The sequence below is a fragment of the Diorhabda carinulata genome, chromosome 1, assembly GCF_026250575.1.
Source record: "Diorhabda carinulata isolate Delta chromosome 1, icDioCari1.1, whole genome shotgun sequence".
Lineage (NCBI taxonomy): Eukaryota > Metazoa > Arthropoda > Insecta > Coleoptera > Chrysomelidae > Diorhabda > Diorhabda carinulata.
Genome location: NC_079460.1, coordinates 33,466,601 through 33,486,093, shown reverse-complemented (window position 1 = coordinate 33,486,093; position 19,493 = coordinate 33,466,601). Strand labels below are relative to the sequence as shown.

The 19,493-nt window shown below is 30.8% G+C and overlaps 2 protein-coding genes across 3 annotated transcripts; both read left to right on the top strand.

The window, feature by feature from the left end:
• Positions 1–18: 18 nt before the first annotated feature.
• LOC130891534 (COMM domain-containing protein 2-like) lies at positions 19–946 on the top strand. Its single transcript, XM_057796357.1, has 3 exons — positions 19–225; positions 276–436; positions 513–946. The coding sequence occupies exons 1-3, from the start codon at positions 159–161 to the stop codon at positions 894–896; spliced, it is 612 nt and encodes a 203-aa protein (XP_057652340.1). The 5' UTR covers positions 19–158; the 3' UTR covers positions 897–946.
• A 4,096-nt stretch (positions 947–5,042) lies between these two features.
• On the top strand, positions 5,043–15,927 carry LOC130891483 (PI-PLC X domain-containing protein 3-like). 2 transcript variants are annotated; one of them, XM_057796282.1, is made up of 6 exons: positions 5,043–5,183; positions 5,322–5,502; positions 10,266–10,567; positions 11,738–11,899; positions 12,230–12,443; positions 15,732–15,927. In XM_057796282.1, exons 2-6 carry the CDS (start codon positions 5,379–5,381, stop codon positions 15,917–15,919), a joined length of 990 nt encoding a protein of 329 aa, XP_057652265.1. In that variant the 5' UTR covers positions 5,043–5,183; positions 5,322–5,378; the 3' UTR covers positions 15,920–15,927. The 2 variants fall into 2 exon arrangements, with proteins under 2 accessions (XP_057652265.1, XP_057652257.1); XM_057796274.1 differs by having other exon boundaries at positions 5,043–5,502.
• The last annotated feature ends 3,566 nt before the right edge of the window (positions 15,928–19,493 follow it).

The following is a 19,493-nucleotide window of genomic DNA, read 5'->3' as shown; positions in this document are numbered from 1 at the left end:
AGTATTCGAGTTCTATGGCTCCGACACATGTCAAATCATCAAAACAAAATATAAATGAGAATAACAAAATATCACGTTCATGTACGTACTTATAGGTATTGTTATTAACAATTAAATATTGAATAAAGAATACCATATGAAGTAATTATTTCTTAAAAATGTTAATTTCTTTAAAAAAAACCCATAAAGAACATTTACATTTTCTGACACTTCAACAAGTTGAAAGTAGGTATTTTTCATTAAGATTATATTATATTTATTTAAGTTTTTTCTAGTTGTTGAAGACTTCTGTACTTTAGCAACAGATTTTGTAGACAATGGCCCTAATTTAGAAAATTATACTGCATTATCGAAGAAATTAGAAGTGGAGACAGATGTTATACAAAATTGCATTTATGGTATTACACAGTTATTATTACTCAGTTGTAAACATAAGGTTAGAACGTATTGTATTCTCTTGAAATAAAACAAAATTAAAATGATGCAATACATAATATATAATATATTTTCAGTTGAGTGATGCAGATTTTAGAGATTCGATTCTCACATTAGGATTTTCTTCAGACCAACAGGTCGTATTAAGTAATTTGTACAGTGCAAAACAAGATGAAATACATGCAGTTCTTGAAGTTTCTATTTCAGAACCACACTATGATGACCTACGATGGAGATTTGAGGCTCAAGTATCATCAAGATCACTTCTAAATCATGTAGTGCCAGTTATAACTATTGAACTTACAACTAAAACAAATGTTGATGGAACAGTAGAAACGGAAAAGTGTAATCTTCAAACTGATCAGAATAATTTATTACATATTATTAATGAGTTAGAAAGAGCACTTTCTGAATCTAAAAGCAGACATTCTAGAAAGATTCAGAGAGCTCTGAAAAATTAATATTTTGAATTATAAAGAGCATAATAAAATCTTTGTTGTTTATTTCTAAATACTCTCTTGATTATTAGTTATTATATAAAAGATAATTTTCACTAATTATGAAAAAGTAAATGTTAGAAACTGGAAGTGAGCTCCATCTAATTTAATTCAGAAGATATTTGGAACAACTTTTATGGACATTAATAGAAGGATATGATTTAAAATGCTTTAATCCATTACCAGATTTATCAAGTCATACATGAGGTTAGAGAAATATTAAATGAGCAAATATATGTGCAAATTTTACAAAACGTCTAGATTCAAACACCATTACTAGAAATATTACCAAGTGACAATTTATAAACTGCATATTTTTCCTGAAAACTCAATAGTTTCTTTATTCCTACATATTATCATACACATACAATTATTTCGAGTTGCTAAACAACACAATTTGCCAATGAGAAACAATATTTGACATCAGATTAAATGAAATTTTTCCTACCAGAAATTAGGAGCATGCTATTTGTAAATTATTCCATATTAAACCTAGGTAAGTAGAACTATCTGGAAACCAGTAATAATATTTTAATCTTCTATTTCTAATTTATTTAAAATACCTCACACCTGACACCAATGTAATGTTTTTCTTCTTATACTTTAAACTATTTCCAGCAGTGAAGTGGATTTCTACACACTTTACATACTTAATTTAAATAGTTGAAACAATAAAATATGTACTGAACACTAGACTATTCACTATTTATAATAATTATACACTAATATTTAACTATTCACAACTTATATAATTTATTTAAATTCACTGGTTACTTTTTACTATTTCCATCCATTCAATATGACATTCAATAATTTACTTCCTCGCTAATAAACAAGCCAGTATTTATATCAAAAGAATTTCACGAATAATTCGATTCTGAAAAGTAAACAAACAAATAAAAAGGCCTTCCTGGAAATTGATTTTTTCAAAACAATATATTATAAACAAATTAATTAAAAAAATGGATGCTGCGAATAAAAATATGTAAAAAAAAACAATATCAACCGCCCCATCGCAGAACTTTGGACTATTCCTTTGTAACCGAACAGGACTGGCTTCATAGCCCATGTAGTTGACGAGTTCGTAACAATATGTTTATTAATTTTGCTATATCGGCTAATGTTTTTTTTATTTACATTCATTTATTTCAATTTATTTATAACGTACTTCATAGCTTCACATTGTATGGAACATACAAAATTTTAACTCATCCTACTCCTACTCTATTTATATTGAAATCCGTCTGTTTACAATTTAACTGAAAGTCCAAGATTAGGTAATGCCATAAGATGTTTATTGTCCAACCGACCTCTGACCTGTTAGAACCTTCATGTTAAAAAATTATCATCTAGGTATCTTTAGAATTATAAGCAACAAATAGATTTAGTAAGTTTCGAATATCGTCGACGGAATTCACATTTAGTTGGGATCTTTCCAAAAAAATTTAGTTGTTGAAAATAGTGCTGTTTATTTCAGATGATAATAAGCTACGGGTCATTTTTGTGAAAAACGAGCGTAAAAGTATTTCCAAAAGTTATATTAATGATTTCAATTTATATTCAATATATTAATCAATTCTTAATTTTTATATACCACTTCTTTTCTCCACAGTTCAGTATCTTAAGAAATTTCTTGAATTTAAAAATAAATTCCATCATTTTGAGCTTATTTTTTTCTGGTTCACGAACTCAATATGTGCTACCCCTAACACAATTCAACACTAATTGAGACCAGAGCACTATAAAATTCAGTAAATATCCAACACCACTCCCTATATTGATATTAAATTTAAAAAAAAATTGATATTAATATCAGTTTTCATTCTATTAATATTCATCGTTGATCCCTACTAATACCTATTTTAAATATTGTCCAATAAATATTTTCAGTATTGTCCTACACTGACAGTAATAATTATAATATAATGTCTACTTATTGATATGAATACTTATTACGTTCAACCTATCTAAGATGAGCTGAGGTAAATCCACGTGCAATAATATGACACATCTTTTTGGTGAACGTTGTCCAACCTGAGTTAGGCTTTTCAGTATTGTTATCTTCATACGCATGGTCTAAAAAACAAATTCTACACAATCAGGGGGGCGCGTTTCCAAAGGGAGGCGTAGAGAGAAGTCAAGGGAGGCGGAAAGCGATTGTAATTCCTTTTTTTATACCATTAAGGTGGCAAGCAGATGTAAAATTTCGTTAAGAGGATAATTTTATCGTTTCATTGCGAAGTTTCTATTGCTACCTTCTAGCTCCATCATCACATCAGTACCGTGATGATAAGTCATCATAATATTGCATTGTCACGCGATTTACACATAAAAAACACCGTGATTGTTGTGATGCATGATGTAAATACTACAAGGTGAGCTATAGCGCACCGGCTGGAAAGCAGCCAAAGAGATGCGCAGAACGAGTCGAAAATGAGCCCTCGGGAAGAACACACCTTGTAGTTTTTACATCATATTGTGATGCCCTTTCTCAAGCTTTGTACTACGCATGCGCGCACAAACATATTAACACACATTATACCGTCGCTTGTTTCATCGATTTTTAAATCACAACGATATAAGAAGTTTTCATTTCAAAAAATGAACAAATAACATTTCAATGTAATGATGGTGACAAAAAATAATTTGGATTGGAATAAGCTCATTGGACAGATGGCGCTCCTGCAATGATAGGTGTACGATCGGGCGTAGCTAAAAAGCTCAAGGAAAAAAATCCCGCAACGGTTAGTACACATTGTGTTATTCATAGGCAAGCTTTGACTTCCAAAACTTTGCCACAGAAATTACGCCAGACTTTGGACTCGGCTATAAAAATTGTCAACTACATCAAGAACAGCGCTTTGAACATTCTGTGATTTACATTACTCTGCGAGAATTCCGATTCTGATCACAAAGTTCTTCTGTTCCTTCCTTTCCAAAGGCAACATGTTTGCTCGCCTTTATGAATTGAAAGAAGAGATAATTATTTTTCTCGAGTTCAAAGCAAAACACGATTTCCTTACAATGTTCAAAGATGACATATTTCAATGGAAGTTCGCGTATTCAACTGACATATTTGGTGCCTTCAATGAGCTAAACTTGAAACGGCAGAAAGAAAGGGCAGAAACAGTACTATAATAAACAATTATGATTCTATTCAGGGGTGCATAACAAAGCTTCAATTATGGAATCGAAAATTATCTTCTGAAAATGTTATATCTTTTTCTCGGCTGTTCGAAGCAACTAAAAATAACACACTGGACGCAAATTTGAAAGCTGACATAAAAGCTCATTTGCAAGCGCTGGAAAACGAATTTTTCCGATATTATCGAGACATCGATTCCGAGCCACCAATATGGCACATGACAAGAAATCCATTTGTTGTCGATGTGTTACAGTTACCAGAAGAATTTCTAGAAATGAATGCTGATCACTTCAATCTTTTTACATTGGAGCAATTTTGCTGTTTTGCTTAACGAGTACTAGTTCCTTTTTCTTCAGCTTACTTGTGTGAGATAGACTAGCAGTATTAATAAACTAAACAGCGAAATAGTTCGGACAAAAACAGAACCTAAAATTAACCAACTGGTTCTGAACATGCAATCTCAAGTATCTCATTAATACCTACTCTTATTTTATTATTTTTTTTTTGATTATTATTATTTTGACAATTATTATTTTAACTTCAAATTTTAAAAATTGTTTATTATAATTAAAATAAAAGGCTTTTAAGTACATAATGTACGTTTTTTTGTATTTATTGAAAATGTAAAGGGAGGGGGGCATGAAAAAATTATTCTGGGGAGCCTCAACAAAACAAAGGTTGGGAAACCCTGGTTTATAAGGACAAGTATTAAATAATAAATTCTCACAAGGCTTTGCTGTCAAAGTTGAAATGAGTTTTATTAATAATTAATATTCGGGGCCATTTTTCTTTCTAAACGAAAAATATATTCATTTCCTAGTTTCTATACATGCTGAATATGTACCTTTTATAACGTAGTTTATTCACGAATTACTATTCTAAATGGGTCGTAAAAGTTCCAGATACTAGCATCTTTTAAATTACAATACTTCAAAATTTTCTGTGAATAGTTAATTATTGTATGACGACTACCAAGTTAAATGTAATATATAAAATAGATAACTGTTGTTACATAACTCTCAGTTCCTATCTCTAGTTTTCATTGAAAGTTTGAAGTCATTTGTGTTATGTTTCCTCCATGACATCACGTGGTCTCCTACTCCACGGTTAGTTTTGTTCTTGAACAAAATCGATTCGGTCGTAATTATTATACTGTGTTTATCTGATTTTCCTTTTGTATTTCTCTAACATAATTCAGTTATGAATACAACTTTAGTATTTATAGAATCAGTCCTGTTTCGTAGGCACCTAAGGAAGCATCGTAAGTTTATTGGAAGGTTCATAACCTAAAAATTTCTAGTATGAATAATGTGGGTAGTTACCATGTCGATGGTGTGCCGGATTTAAGCGAGGATCTTGAAAATTGGATGTCTAGGTTACCACACGAACTGAAACAGACACCGATTATTTATTTGGCTATACCAGGTTGGTGATAATGATATTATTAACCATTAATATTTATTAAGTTTGTAGAATTGATTGATGTGTGCCGCGAATTAACTTGCTTATTTGAAACATTATTCACACGTTGTGAACAAAATGAAAGAAATTATGATTTGTGTCAAATATATATAAATAATTTTTCACAATAGAGATCATAGAATATTATGGAAATTTTATGTATGAACCTTAAAGATAAACCAGTGTTACTATTTAGTTAGTTATTTGTAATATTTGAAAATTACCATAACCTGAAGCTAAATTTTGAGACCTTATTCTTTAACAATGTACCTTTTTATTTATTTTATTATTACATAAATTTTTAGCGTTGGTATTCACGTTTTCCAATTTAATCATGAGGTATCTCTAAATGCAATATCCGCTGTCACCCATTAAAAGATGTCTTCCAAAGTGTCCTTCCTCAAACTGTCTTCTCAAAGCAGTTCTTGAATATTGTCTGGTCGTGAACGAAACCTTGCCAACGAGCTACAAAGCTACAAATCCGAAGACGAGCATCGCATACAATTTGTATGCTTAATCCAAAAAATCCTTTTCGGCTCCTAAAAATTTCTGCGTCTTCACCGCCTGGCGATTGTAGAGAAATTGGGTATTCGATGCATCCCAAATTTGATTTAATAATTCCGCAAATGTGGGTGTAATAATTTAAAATCGTTATATATTTCCAAATAGTTTTTTCTATGTCGATATATTTTTGTTCTTGGCTTGAGCTTCAACTAAATGTAGCGCGATATCTAGTATTGTGTCATAAACCTTTTATTTTTTTAAATTTATTCAAAAGACGCCGGGGTCAGCTTAGAATTCAAACATATCCTATGTCTGCATTTGATGTTTGCTGCTGAAGGAGACTTTAATGTGGTAATTGGTACATTCCACTAAGCGTTCACTCTTTCGGCGTTCCACATAGCGACTACGATCGTTGTAGTCGCGACGAGAACGTCACTCATGACGTCATGACTAACGTTCACGACGACCCTTGTCAAGAGGTGGGTCGAAGTGAGAGTTGAAAGAATTAGCGGAATTTTCAAAACTCAAGCAAGGGAGATAGCAACTATGAGAATATATAGTGCTTTTGAATCATTCTTGTGACGCACCACCAAATATTTTACTATCGCCCCAGAAGATAATTTGATTTTACTTCAATGTAAATCAATTAAGCACTCCACTTAAAAATTCAATAGCTTACAAATTTTAACATAACTCCTTAAAGCTTTCGCTTTATTTTTTTTGTTTTGCTATTTGTTAATATTTGTCTTAAATCTCAAAACGCCTTGTAAGCCAATCCTCTTGGATTTACGATTATAACGTTCTGCAAGTGGAACGGGAAAAATCTTGGTCGTAAACTTGATTGTCTTGAGTGTTTAGTGGAATGCATCCAAAGTGAAACATTTACTTTGAAGTTCAAATTAATAGAACATATAAGCTAAATGACAATTATAAAACGCGCGACTCAATTTAATGGGAACTTTGAATTTAAAGCTTCCTTTAAATGTGTTTTGAAACCGGCCGGTAACCTAATGATTGACAAAATATAAAATATTCAAGCAACGTTATGTTTTTAATAATCTGCATTATCCCAACAACTTTCAGATAAAGAAAGTCTATACAAATCGATACAATACATAGGATTAGAATTACGGATTGTAATCTTATTTTTGCAAGTTTGATAGTACAATTATTCAGAACTTATTGAGTGTGAGTTGAAATTTTAATCTCGAGCAAAAAATGTAATAATCTCTCGAAATAAATAGTCTGAAATACTTGAATCAAGAGTTTGTGAGTATGTAAGCGTGTCCAAAATTATCGTGAAGATGTAGGTAAGATGTTAAAGTTGACGAACACCCCGAACGCTCCAGCACATTAATATGCTTATGAAAGCCATTCGAGTGAAGAAGTCTGCAAAAACGCCCGAATTTTACCACGATGATGCGTCTGCACACACTTCAATGCTCTTTCTGAAATTCTAGCCATAACAATAATGTAACGATCTCCTGGCTTTTATATTTGCTAGACCCAGATAACACAGGATATAACATGTATATACATGTAGCATTTCTAATATGCCAAGAATTTTATGGTGCTGATTGCTTAACAGAGCGCACGTATCAGAATTGGTATAAAAAATTCCGTTCTGGAGATTTTTCCCTCAAAGATGAGCAACGTTCCCATCGACCCATTGAAGTCATAATTGGAGAGGATCGTCATATAACTGTTCGAAAGGTTGCGAAGAGGCTACATGTATCGCACATAGCAATTGAAAAAAATTTAGAATGTCTTGGGATAATCAAGAAGGTTGATATTTGAGTACCACACGAATTGAAAGAAATTCATTTATCACACAGAATCAACATTTGCGATATGCACCTTAAACGAAATGAAACCGACCCTTTCTTAAAAAGAATCATCACTGATGATAAAAAATGGGTCCTGTATAGTAACATAGTTCGAAAAAGATCATGGAGCAAACACGATGAACCAGCACAAACCACATCGAAAGCTGAAAAACAACAAAAAAGCTCATGCTGTCAGTTTAGTGGGATTACAAAGGTTTGTGTTTTTCGAGCTGCTTCCAAGGAACCAAACGATCAATTCTGAAGTAATCAAAGAAAAACGGTCAGAATTGTAAAATCGGAAAGGTTTAGTGTTCCACCATGCAAGGCCTACACATCTTTGGCAACTCGTGGGAAACTATTGGAGCTTCTTTATTTGTTGATACCCACCGGAATATCCATGGTATATACCCATAATTTAAGTAGAAGGTACATTCCTCCGTGTTTATACCTGTGCTACACAAAGAAAATAAATAAATAAATTTTGATACATTCTTGTGTATCTATAGTAAATACATGATTGTACAGCGAAAGATAGATGGCGTCTGTAATAATGCTTGAGTCTAAATCACTTGAGTCCCTTATTTTTAATTAAATTTAGTAACTTTTGGAAATTATAATACATATATATTAAATATAGAATATAAATGGTGCAAACATATTAAGTACTTGGGTATATATTTGAAATATCATGTGGATATACATGGGATGAATTAGGGAGGTGGGATGTATACCTAAAATATGCCCTGAATATTTGAGTATATATATACTAAGTATATATGTGTTTGTGCTGCCATTTTCAAAATAATAAGAGCATTAAATGGTCATTGTCTTACAAGCACAGATTGAGAGAAGCGCTAGCACAAATGCATTATATCTTCTGGGAACTATTGTAATTATGATAAAATTAATGTAAACAAAATAAATTGATTTGAAATAACAAAATTCATCACATTATGAAATTGATAAAAAATATTATCTCTGCTCTTTTACCTATTAACTATAAAATTCTTTTCTCAAAAATTATACATTGTAGCGATGTAATTATATACAATATTAAACAAGATTACTCATATTATTTGTAAACAATTGTATTCTATCTTTAAGATAATCTCTCGAATGTGGTAAGAAACATTTCATACTTTATTCAAGTTACGCAATGTTTCTTGTTTTTATACGTCCAACACTGCTAGATAATTAATGTGATACCCTTGAAAAATCAACATAATATAATTCCAAGAATACAAACAAAATTGTTCTCATCTCTGTGTATATAAAATCTCGTAAAACTAAGTGTCCGTGATATTAATTCGAGACATAATACCGTGTAGTTGTTCGTAGTTACGTATCAAGCAAACGCATTATAATTGTAATTTTGAATTAGCAAAGTTTAAAAAAGTTGCTATGACCTTGTTGCTCTATTTGAAGTTAGTCCAAAAAGCCTAAGTTTTATATTATAGTATATCTGTCCAATGTTTATAATATAATCAACATTATCGCCAGAAAATAACTTTACTCACTTTTTTATTGTAAAATTACCCGGAGCGCTTGTTTGAGCGGTTGGAGTTGTCAGGACATAAATAATTTTTAATGGTAATTTTTGTAATCAACACGTATTTGTGTGGTTGCCAGTGTGGCGTGAAGATTTTAACAATTTTTTTTAGTTGTTTTCATTCCATTTTTTTGAGTTTGTATTATAGTCACTTGTTTAATTATAATTATGGCAGCTTTAGACCCTCTGAATAAACTGTAGTTTATAAAGCTAAAGATTTTGTCTGAATATTTTTGACTTGCCTTGCAGCTGAAATGGCGGAGATAAGTGCCAATATAAAAAGATTTGACTAAATGACGATACTAATATATCCAGTAAATAGATATGTTATTGTTAATTATTTACACTTTTTAAAACAATTGTGTGCTTAAACTGTAGAATCTGCGTCATAGACACCAAAGAAATTGTTAATATCAAGGAGCTGATACACAAATATTTCACATTTGTAAAGCTGCTCCCAAAATGAAAAATTTCAACTGAAGCTAATTATACTTATATTTTGACTATTCTGTTGGGCAAAATGGAAATTTGATTGTCTGCTACAACGTCAAAAAAAATAGATAATAGATTATTTTTTTTAATGTTTGAGGTAATAATGCATTCATTATACGTCTCCTTTGCGGCTAAGCGAATATCTGGTGGTTCCTTATTGATTCATCACTGGAATCACTCATTTTTACTGATATTTTTCTTAAAAAATACAACAGATAAACGCAAATGCTAATTAGCTGATTTCGTATATCATATCCGTTCAGTTAACCGAAATGGCCTACACTTCTATTCTATAAATTGCATAAAATACATGTGGGTGTAGAAAAAAGTGTTTTGAATATTACATTTATTTTCAGGCTCCCATGATAGTTTCACTTCGAAAATAACATCAGATTCGGAACTAGCCCCAGATGCGGAAGACTCCATAAAAAAACTTAGTTTTTTAGGTTCATTATTAAAAGTTTTTTTGGTAAAATGGTCACGAACACAAACTTACATGGCTCATGATCAGTTAATAAGAGGAATTAGATATTTTGATTTGAGAATCGGAACGAGAAGCGGAAATCAAGACCTGTTCATAGTACACGGATTGTATTCTGCTGCTGTACAATCTTGTTTAGATGAAATCAGTGCTTTCTTGGATACTCATACACAAGAGGTTAGGCCACGTTATAAGAATCCACTTATTCTACTTATGGATGTTCACTTATAACTTGTTTTTGTCAAATCTACCCTAAAAATTTTTTGACACCTCGAATTACTTTGTTTTTCATCATTTGAACGTATATATCAAGGCGTAGTTTACTACGTTAAGAGAAGTACTTATCTAAAGTTATGGCATCATGAATAGTTACCTTGTTAAAAAAATCCAAATCATTTTTGCCATAAATGCGGGTAATATGTTCTTAAATATTGTACAAAAGTTATAGAGTTGGTGAAAAGTACCTAGTATTTTGGGTTCGCTTTTGGATAAAAATGAGAAGTCTGGGGCTCCCAATTGTGTTTGTAAATGATGTGTGGAACATTTAACATGGTAAAAGAAGTGCCTTTGAATTTGAAACACCGATTATTTGGCGAGAACCACAAAATCATCTCGAAGACTGTTATTTTGTAGCGTGACGACTGACAAATTACGAAAAACGACTGGCGTTTATTCGTAATTTGTATTCTATTATATAATGGAAATAAATACGCTGGGGTGCAAATTGACCACAGTACAAAGTTGAAGTAAGATTATTGTAACATTTCGCTTACCTTGAAAAAAATAAAATACAATAACCATAAGTGGCAAAATTTTGTCAATTTAAAAATTATGAACATTTTTCTAGATTTACAAATTGGTTTCTCTAAATTTCCCTATTTTATATGTCTTTCAGACAGTAGAGCTAAACAAGAGCATTGGGCAAGAAGAAACTGGCCCTGAAAAGAAAATATGGAAAGAAAAATATAGTCCAGAAATCCACCATTACAAATAAAACTGGGCGTGATGAGACAATTTGTTAAATCTCTAGATAAAAACGGGAACTGCTTTTCTCACATTTCCCAAAAATTTCCTCAGCTCACTATGGAAAAATTTAAAGCTGGTATTTTTGATAGTCTCCAAATTGGATAACTCACTAAAGATACACGGTTGGTCTGTGTGATGCAGAATTTCATCGGAAAATTATATTGATGACCTTATCATGAGATAACTAATGATTCTTCATTCAAAACATTTTTTTGAAAAAAAAAAACAATAGGCCAGAGCCATATTAGTACCAGTTGTTCGATAAAATATTTTAGAACTTTTGGTCAGAAAACTATGAAAAATATTTATATTTTTTTCCAGGTAGTTATTTTGGACTTCCAACATTTTTATGGCTTTACACAAAATGAGCATGATAGACTGATGCAAATGATCAATAAAACATTTGGTGCTAAGCTCTTGCCTTATAACCAACATATGAATTATGTTACTTTAGAATATATGACTACACAATATCGATACCAGGTAAAATATTTTTTGTGCTCATATGCTCATATCTAGTTTCATTCTTATTTAGAAGTTTCATTTGATATAGTTTAATAACCATTCATACATAAAGATGTTACATTTTTAATTCATTAATTAATTATCGCAAGTTTTCATATTTCAAAATTTTTGGCGTTGCACACCTAACTGTTCCAACTTTGCATTTCCTCGGGAAATGGAAATTGGATCATAATTTTTAGTTTTGTTTTCTATAAATATTTAACTAATTATTGATTTATATTTGTATACTTTAACTACATTCCAGTTTTTTCGGGTCAATTACCTATTATTTATTATTATTATTTTTAGGTAATATGTATTTATAGATCTGATGCGGCTCGATTCGGTCAACCTTTATTGTGGCCATCGCGTAGTTTTCCAAATCCCTGGCCAAATACAGTTTCAAAAACGTATTTATACGAGTATTTACATAACGGTTTAAAAAATAGGCCAGCGAAACTTGGTTACATCACGCAATGTATTCTGACACCTCCTGGGTGGTACATTTTTAAACACCTTTACAGTGAGTATTATATAATCAAATATTGTTTATCATTTCTATAAAACACAGAAGATACGTTTCAGTTTCAATAGGTCATTCTTCAATTTAGTACGTTAGTTACAAAATGGTGTTTTACCTCACTACTCAATTATATATTTTAATAGATTCTGGAATTTTTTGCATTATTTTCATAACCTAGTATTACCTTCCAATTCTTTCACTCAATACTTCTCCTAACATGCCAGGAACTGGAACTATTAATCGGAAAATCTAAACCTCTAAGATCTTTCAAAGATGTTAAAACTACCGTTGATTCATCAAAATGATAAAACAGCATGTATTACATCTACTATTCTTGAAGAAGTTGAACCAAGTAATGAAAACCCAGAAGCGACAGTTGAGATTTGTACTCACAATAATATGCCTAGGCTAAGTCACATTAAACTAGTATATCTCCCTGCGAATATGACAAGTGAATTGCAGCCGATGGATCAAGGTATCATCAACAATTTCAAACTTTATTACAGGAAAGAAGTTGTTATAAATCTATAGAGGACAAACGATTCCTACTAATCAATGTTCTTTAGGCGAAGAGGTTTTCTAGGAAAGCTTGGTTTTCTGTGACCAAATCTGTTTTGAAAAATCTGGATCTAAAAGCTTAGAAGAGGACGAAAATTTAAAAGTTGATTCTGAAGATTGGAACCTAGTCATCAGCAACAACAATAATCACAGGTCAACATTCAAAAATTTCATAGAAATCGATGTTGATGTAATAGTTTCAGAAGAACTTGCTGAAAGCGACATTGTTCATGCGTTCTCGTTGTGTATATATTGGATAATGAAGAAGATAACGATGAAATGGACGCGCTGTAAATATTTCTAAACTCGGAGCAGTAAAAGCACTAGAAACATTGCACAATTATTTTGAAATTACATCAATTAGTGATCAAAGCATATAAATATAAAATTTATAAATCGAAAATAACTGATGGCTCAAAAAAACAAACTGAAATGACAAATTTTTATATATAATTTTTGTTTATTAATGTGTATGATTACCTTTATTAACTTTTTTTGATAAAAATTCATTTAGTATGTTTATATAACAAGTTATTTTATTTAATAATCGCACCTCTATAATTGAATTAATCCGGATTCTAGCCTGTATTAATATTTATTTATCCCTGGATATCTCAGAGACTGGTTAAGTGGAATACCTCTATAAGTGAAACCAATTGATGTCTCACTCAAGTAGGTTCCACTGTATTATCAACTTATATATACTATACATATTATAATATCAAAAAAATTTCACATTTACAAGTAATTTCAGGCACAGCAGAAAAGGAAAAACTTTCGGGAGCTTAATTTTGACTGCAAAAACAAAAAAAAAAGGTACAGATAGACAAAATGGCGGGTTCTTTAATAAGTTATTTTAAGAAAGCCAGAAAATGAGGAGACGGAATTTCAAGATATTGAGATAATTTTACCAAGCACTTGCTTGTAACTGAAAAAAAAGATATATCTTCTTCAGAAGGAGAGTCAATTGGAATAAAAGAAGGTACTATTTAAGAACCTGTGATCACTTCATCGTCATAAATAAGTTGAATGATAAGTTCATAAATATCGCACAGGTGAACACAAATAGTGTTAACAGAAGCTTCCAAAGTAGCTCACGAACTTAACATCGAAACAGATTTCCCATCAATAAGTAAAATTCATCCAGAAAAAATCAACACAATTTCAATATTACTAAATTGTTTTACCATTAAATTAATCTCCACATTCCCACATACAGCAATAGCGATAATATAAGAATATATTACTTACACTACCGGTTTCAGTTACATCTTGAGAAATTAAGCATAACTTTTCAAAATCAACAAGGATCCCGTAAAGTCATTTAGCTGTAGTTTTTATTCAACATATAGTTTTCGACAGATTTGGATACAAGAACGTTGATAGAAGATTTCGCAAATATAAAGACAGTAACAGTTTTTCTCTTCACTAAACAAAAATAAGAAATCCCTTATTGAAATATTAAATATTTTATCTTCATTAAGATGTTTTACTGTTTTCCCATCATAATGAAGAAACGTTAATTATTCTTTTTTGACAAAACTAAGAGAGTAAGAAGTCGTAGGGCGGCATAATCGGTAATGCACGCGTGTGATGAAATAACTAGCGGCGGGCCTGATATTGAAAAGTCGAAAAGTTCCATATCTTTTATGTCACTCGTCCAAAACTGTACCTGTAACATTGAATGATGAGTTTAAAATATTTTCAGATCAAAGCTATTCAGCTATAAGTTTGGGTTCACATATCATGAATTATTTAATAAAAAGTTCGGTTATGGGGATTTGCGGTCAACGTTGGAAAGCTATCATTATTTGAAGTTATCTGGTCATTTCCTTGGTTTGCAACACTAATGTATTTGGCACTCCTTTTGTACAACGAACTCACTCCGTTTTTGGTTATATAAAGCTTTCAGACACTTGTTTTTGATTTTGAGGAAAAACTGTTGCAGTATTTCTATGTTTCTACTGGACAAAACCAATTGTAGGGAGAAATTTTTATGTTAGAACCATAAAGGAACCTCGTAATAATGGTACATACGGTATAAGTAGCTATTTTAGTCTTAATGCAAATTGAATGAACGTCAAACGAGGACGTGGCACATAGCTATGTCTGATCTATGTACTTCAATAGTACAAAGCATACAAACTATGGACTTCAGTCGAGGAAATTGCTCATAAGAAAACGAAAACTGTTTTTTAAATCACATTATTTTTGAATTCCAAAGGTATAATGTTTAGTTATTATTTAAAAAAGGAAAAACGCTAAACGGCCAATAATATGCTGATTTGCAGAAAAATCAGCCGATCTGCGTTACTACTTTATTCTCTATTTTCATTTAATCTGGTTCCCTCTGGTTAATTTTTATTTCCTTGGAAAATTGGCTTGGTAATAAGCGATTTTATACAAATAATGAGGTGGTGTCAGAGACAAATGGATATTTCGTGCAATTTCAAATAGATTATATTTTTGGATGGTTAAAAAAGTTGGAAGCTCGCTGGTCTAAGTGTGTAAAGTTATGAAAATTAAATATATTTTTACTAAAGTAAGTTTTCCATTCCAAAGTCATTCCTTAACCACCCTAGTATAATTAATTAAAAGTGATTATCGAAAAAGTGTTTCATTAGTGTACTGTGTTTTTTATGAAAAGTTTCTCATTAAAAGACAATTTTAAACCAGCCTCGTATAATCAACAAATAATTTCATTTTATTTTTATTGTACTGTGTTTGTAGGTTCTCTTAAGAAAAAATGTGCAATAAAATTAGAAGAATCCAGATCAAACTGGATAGAAAATCAATCACCTGGTGAAGGAGGAATGAATATTATAATAGCAGATTTTATTGAATTATCTGATTGTAAATATGTAAAAGAAGTGGTTAATGTAAACCAAAAGTTGATTCTTAATAATAAAAGATATTAATGCGTTAATAATGTTTTTATTATGTTTATTCATAAACAATTCATTCATTTGAAAAGTCTGAACTTCTACTAAATCCACCATATTAGTTTTTTTTTCTTGCAACATTTCTCTTACGTTTTCTTCATTTAGTTTACTTTAAAATTTTCATTTCATTTAAATACATTTCTTCCTTAATCACTGCAGTGTTCATTCTATAAGCTTTTATTTCAACACCAATTCTGCAGACACTTTCTTTCAACATTTCTACATGCCCTAGGCACGCTATTCTTTGTGCTATGACAACTGTTATGTTGGTCAGGTATATAGTGGATACTTTCGATGGAAATCTATTGAGTCAAGTGAATCAAATCTTCTACCATATACGGGCAATGATATTCAAACAATAATAAAACAAAGATAATAATTCTCGATGTAGAATTCAAATGAAATACTTCATCAAATCTCCAAGCGATAGAATTATTCATACACAAAGACCTATCGACAATTTCCAATATTTCTAGTATAGATAAAATTCAGATTTACAGCCAATTGGAAACAATTCTTACGTTTCTTTCCCACATAACTTTGATTAATGATTAAATTTTAGGAATGCTATAATTTCTAATAACCAAGTAACCAGCTATTTATATTCGATTTAGTTAATACATTTCAACGAAATTCCCTAATATTACAAATGTTTCAAGGTTGCCATTTCTCAAAATAAAATATCGGTCACGCAAATCTAAGATTCATGCTAATATGAACATCGATAGAGATGGTAGAATTACATAACATACATTATATTACATAACCATTTAAGAGAATTTTCTGTAGTATAATTCATATATTGGTAGAATTAGAAATGGAAAAAAAATACCTAAAATTACGGTATAATGAATAATATAATACAGTAAATAAAAAACTATCATGGTGAGAGCTGGCAGTTGATAAATTATCTTGATTTTCAGTCTCTGTCAAAAAACATACATTCAATTATAAAAATTCAAAAACTCTTGAAACGGAATCAAATACAGGGAAAGAGAATTTTTACAAGTGGTTCAAATACATAAAAACAAAATAAATATCAATGATTAAAAATACCTGAATAATTTAAGTAAAATTCATAATCCTATTTTGATATATATATATATATATATATATATATATATATATATATATATATATATATATTCAATATTTATATGAAGATATTTGTTATATCAAAGAAGTTGGTTTTTGTTGTGAAAACTTCGTTTGCTAGAATCATGTTTGAGCTCATAATTTAAAAATGTCTCAACCTATCAGTGCGTTAACAAGCTGCCGCAGAACACCTTCATAAATTACACAACCAAATGATTTTTCTTATAGTATTCGTGATGATTATTCATGCACTATTAGTCAAGTTAAGCAGCCTCTCACTTTTCAAGAGCAACCTCTTTACTCTATAGATTCAATTCAACACATTCATTTTGATTATTCTTTTTATTTGCAGATTTTTAAATATTTTGATACTATTGAATTATATTATTAAATTTTGGAATAAAAGTATTCATTTTATGAAGCTTTTGTAAGTTCGTTCATTTATAGAGGCAATTTTGAGCGCAATATTATTTAGGTTTAGGTCAAATGTTTTTACCGACAAATTTACCAGACGTATTTGTACAATTCTTGAGCTTAATAAAACAAACTTATGGTTCAATTGACCAGGCTAAACAATCATTACCCCAAACGCTTCCAAATGCACTTTTGGCTTCAGGAACTTTTATTTTGGGCTGGTTTCCCTGAAAAATTTCGCCAGGCCAACCCCATATTCAAGTTCCTGGTACCAAAAGTGCAATCGGCAACGCTTGGGGTGATTTTTCGATTATTTAGCATGATTGATTGGGCTATAATATGAATCTCCTTACATTATCCTTTGAAACTCTTACTTTCATCCACAATCTTGGTAAAACGGGACTACTTCAACTTGTCTTAAAAAATCCAGTCTCAGATCTTTGCATAAGTGAAGAAACGATTCCACGGCTAATAAGGCGTCAAAAATAATTTAAAAATATAACCTATTTTTCAAAATTCAACATTTTGATTGTTATCAATTTGGTTTTCGATTCAATCAGACCCATATGAAGTTTTATTTTACTTTAATATATTGTAATGAGATAAATATATTAGATGTTATTCATGAGAATCTCTGATCTGTAACGGTTTTTGACCTAGAAGGTTGTTGAAAAAAATAGTGAGGCTAATTATAGGCTACGATAAATCAAAAACGTGTAATTCGAGTCGATTAAAATACACGTACCGTTAGAAACAAGGCGCTAAAATATAAAAAACCTTGTATCTATAACATTAATCTTTTAACTCATAACATTAATATTTAATATAAATATCTTATTCGGCATTATAAACAGGAGAGACAGTTTATCGTTGTCAAGCATACGTCCTACGGTCACAGACAGGTTGTCAGAGATCAGTACCTACATATTAGATACTATTATTAAATGTGTAAGTTGAAAATATACCAGTGATTTTAAAAGTTTTATTAAATTCCCATTAATTGGAAGCTACTCATCTTCAATCAACACAGACCTAAGATTCAGTCCTCAGATATACCATATTTGAACCAGATAATATCTACTAGCTTCCTTCTTCTATTAAAATTCAAATATTCGTTCACTATTGAATTGAATTTATTATTACATATATAGTAAGCCGCCTGAAGTATATGTTTATACCTCAATAAATAATAGGGATACTTGATCCCCATTTTAGTTTTTAATATTCAATTCACAGCATAGAAGCTATATCTGATTTCTTTAGAATTCATCCTATACCAATAACTTCACTCTAGCCCGTAACACCCAAGTTCTAGTAAACAATTGTATTTGTACTATATAAAAATTAGTTATTGGTTATGAGGAAAAAGGGATCAACTATCCCTATAACAGGAAGACTTAATCTCTATAGTAGCTGATCACGATTAGATCATTTCTCCCTATTTATTGATAAAGTATTATTCAATACGAAAATTAATTAAAAAAATCACATTGATGAAGTATGTGATAAGTTTTAACCTATACAAATATTATGATGAAATGTTATTTCAAAGTATGTTCACGTATAATCTGCGATTCCGGTAAAATTTTTTATGGTCTCTTGTAAGAGACTAATTATGGAAAAATGGAAATTTCTCTATTTTTTTTTAAATTTACCATTCTCTCCGAAGCATTTGAAATAGTTTCAATGAACTTGTCCTACAAAATATTTTATGCTTTTCTTTTTCAAATTCAACTAACACGAAGTCGGCAACTTTAGGAGTGAATTTCTGTAAGAAACTTCAATCCCACTTCCGAAATGGTGCTGCTGCTATCTGAAACTGACAATAGGTCAACTCATCAAATTCTCATAACTGCTTACCCAAATTTCTTCATAAAATTTTTTTCACACTTGAAGCTTTCATCTCGTAATCTCCTTGTTCTGCTTCCGATTCTAGTTTCTTAGGTGTATCGGTAAAAATTGAACAGCGACCTCGTTCGAGGGTTTTTGTTTGCACATTTACTCTGTGTGAAGCTTTAAGAAATGGCGGATCAGGTTGTTG